Genomic DNA, 2,895 nt, shown 5'->3' on the forward strand with positions numbered 1-2,895 from the left:
GGGTGGCATGGGTTAGAGGGAGTGTACCCAGGGTCCATTGCCCTCAAGTTCTGGTAAATCAAGTGGCTAACTGTCCCAAGGTTTGGTCTGTCTTACATGGGCTCCTGCTGCTGAACCTTTAAAACTCTGCTGCTTTAGGATTTGGGTTTAATCTGGTCAGTCCTCTGCCTCAGTCTTCCCCCATCCCCAGCCCCATCCCACCTGTCACCCTGCCTCCTGATACCTTCATGAGGGAATTGTACATCTGCTCTGTGTTCAGCTTCAGGTAGTTCCCGATGAAGGGCAGTGGAGTGGGGCCGGGGGGAAGTTTCTCCCACACCTTCCTTTGTCTCCAGACAGACATCAGGATCATTACAGACAGACAGGCTAGCAGAGCCACCAGCAGCAGCCCTGAGGCCAGCATGGTGGCAGTTTGAGGAACGATCCAGGGACACTGAGGCTTTGGGCTGGTTTGCCTTTATACTGGGAGAGAAAGAATGACTTTGGTCCTGATTATGTAATTGTCTCATGTCACACTCCACGCCAGCAGGCTCTTCTAGCTTGGCACACAGACAGCAAGGGGTGGGGAGGGGAAACCTCTAGATGGATTAATGGTGAGTGACTCCCATCTCAGGAGAGGAGACCCCAGGGTTGTGGGAAGGGGAAGATAAACTCCAGAATGGAATGTTTTGAAGTATCTGGACAGGGCAGCCTATTAGATTTGGATTTGGAGGTCTCAGGGTAGATTTTGGAGATCTCAGAAGAAGAGGGATTTGAGGGTAAAGGTTGTAGGTTTGAGTTGGTGAGAGAGATAAAGGGAGAATGTAGATTGAAGGTTCTCTGGAGGAAAGATTCTAGGGATTTAAACTTAAGGATCTCTGTGTAAGGAAAGACCTGAGTGTTTTGGTCCCTGAGAGCCCACTGATAGATTGGAGGGAACCTTTGGCTCTTTTTCTCCTGCGTTTGGTGTTTCCTCATTATGCTTTGTTGCAATCCGTAACCCATTTTCCTGGAAAAAATGAACATAAAGAGACAGACACACACAGAAGACAAGACAGGACTGCAACAAAGAAACACACACACTCACACAGACGGGACAAGAACTTCAGACCCCAAGGCCTACCTCTTTACTTTTTTATAATCTTTCCAAAGCAGTCTACGTGCTCATGATTTGGGGAAAACTTATTTCCCAGAAACTAGACTTGCTTAGACTTGCTTAGCACAGAATATTCTCACAGAATCTTTCTTGCTTCCGTATCTCTGTTTACCGGAAGGAATGACTATGCTTTGGAAAGAGGAATATTCTCGTACCTCGTGTGGAAGCATTCAAAGTGTCCGTCTGTTTGCAGACTCAAGGATGCCTTCCTCTCCCACACCCCATCCAGATTGAGGAAGGCCAAATAGAAATCTGTGTGCAGACTGTTTCTTTATTAACCCTTTCTGGCTCCTTCATCTCCCCATTTTTTCTTTTACAAAGCAGAATACACTGTGCATGGCAAGCTGTCTTTCCCCTATTACTTTCTGTCTGAGGAAGACTGTCAAGAGAATACAACACAATATTATAATTCCGATACTGTTACTTCCGAGTTGCCAAAATTGCTTTGAACTTTTCAATGGGGTCTAAATTACTTAATTTTTGTACTTACTCTGACCAAATTTGGTCATCCTCTAAAGCAAATTCTTTTTGAATGTACTAGTGATTTTGTGTTCAAGGGTATACAAGTTTAAAGTTAAATTCTTATCTCCATTAGTATGTTTTTTCACATTATCCCATTCCTCATAGACATTAAATTTTATGGGAGTGATACAAAAATGAGAAGAATTCCAGTCACATTTTAACATTACTCGAGTGATACAGAAATCTGATTCCCTAACCATAGCACAGTTTCTTGCAGATGTTGAATATCTTCTATGTGCTGTTGATCTAACTGTTGTTGTTGCCACAGTTCATGAGAGTCAGTATGCCACTGCCTCACAAAGTTAGCAGTCTGAATACTCTGTTGTAATATAATCCCAGCAACTGCTGCAGTAGATGCAATTGCAGCCAGTCCAAACACTGTAACAATGATGACACCGACAACTCGTTTGACTCGATGATTCAAGGCTTGAAGAGCATCCCACATTCTTATAATTCCTACAGAGTCACTCCATGGTCGTTCTAATTTGACAGGTAGCCACATTTCTCTTCTTGCTCAAACAACATAAATACTTAAAGACTCGTTGTTGTTGTTTAATGCCGTCGAGTCGTAGACGACTCTTAGTGACCCTATGAACGAACAGCCTGAGCACTGTTCGTACATAGAGTTTCCGGAGGCAAGCCATTTCGGAAGTGGATGCCGCTCCTGCTTCCAGGCTTGATTTAGTCGGGAAGCTCCAGCCAACTCTGTCCACCATGGGTGCCCATTACCACGATTGTCACATCACTATCACAGGCTTCAGCATCACAGCAACCACGAGTTACCTCTGTACAGCAACACACAGACCAGTGCTATATACCACCTAGAAGAACGTTTGACAGGAAGACAATTTGAACCTGGCCGAGGGCCACAGATGAAAATCACCCACCTTCGGCTTGGTAGCACAGCTTCCTTTCCATTTGGCCAACGTAGCTCTCTCTAGGTTGTCGTCATTGTTATTGTTGTTTAATGCCGTCGAGTCGTAGATGACTCATAGCAACCCTATGAACAAACAGCCTGAGCACTGTTCGTACATAGAGTTTCCGGAGGCAAGCCATTTTGGAAGTGGATGCTGCTCCTGTTTCCAGGCTTGATTTAGTCGGGAAGCTCCAGTCCACCCTGTCCACCATGGGTGCCCATTACCACGATTGGCACATCACTGTAAAGACTCATTAGATATAATTTTATCTATTGAAGAATTAATACAGTTTTGTCGAAAACAACTATTACAACTTAATGT

General features: G+C 44.5%; 1 protein-coding gene across 2 annotated transcripts in view; it reads right to left on the reverse strand.

Moving 5' to 3' along the window:
• LOC102862115 (cytochrome P450 2A13-like) overlaps positions 1 to 403 on the reverse strand; it is an 8,672-nt gene extending 8,269 nt beyond the window's left edge. The window contains exon 1 of one of the 2 annotated variants that reach the window (XM_006900908.1): positions 224 to 403. In XM_006900908.1, coding sequence (XP_006900970.1) covers positions 224 to 403 — 180 coding nt within the window. Of the gene's footprint in view, positions 1 to 213 lie in introns of both variants that reach the window. The other variant, XM_006900909.1, reaches the window with a different exon arrangement.
• Positions 404 to 2,895: the final 2,492 nt, after the last annotated feature.

Source organism: Elephantulus edwardii, unplaced genomic scaffold, assembly GCF_000299155.1.
Source record: "Elephantulus edwardii isolate Elephantulus edwardi_28Jun2011 unplaced genomic scaffold, EleEdw1.0 scaffold00302, whole genome shotgun sequence".
In the NCBI taxonomy this organism is placed as follows: domain Eukaryota; kingdom Metazoa; phylum Chordata; class Mammalia; order Macroscelidea; family Macroscelididae; genus Elephantulus; species Elephantulus edwardii.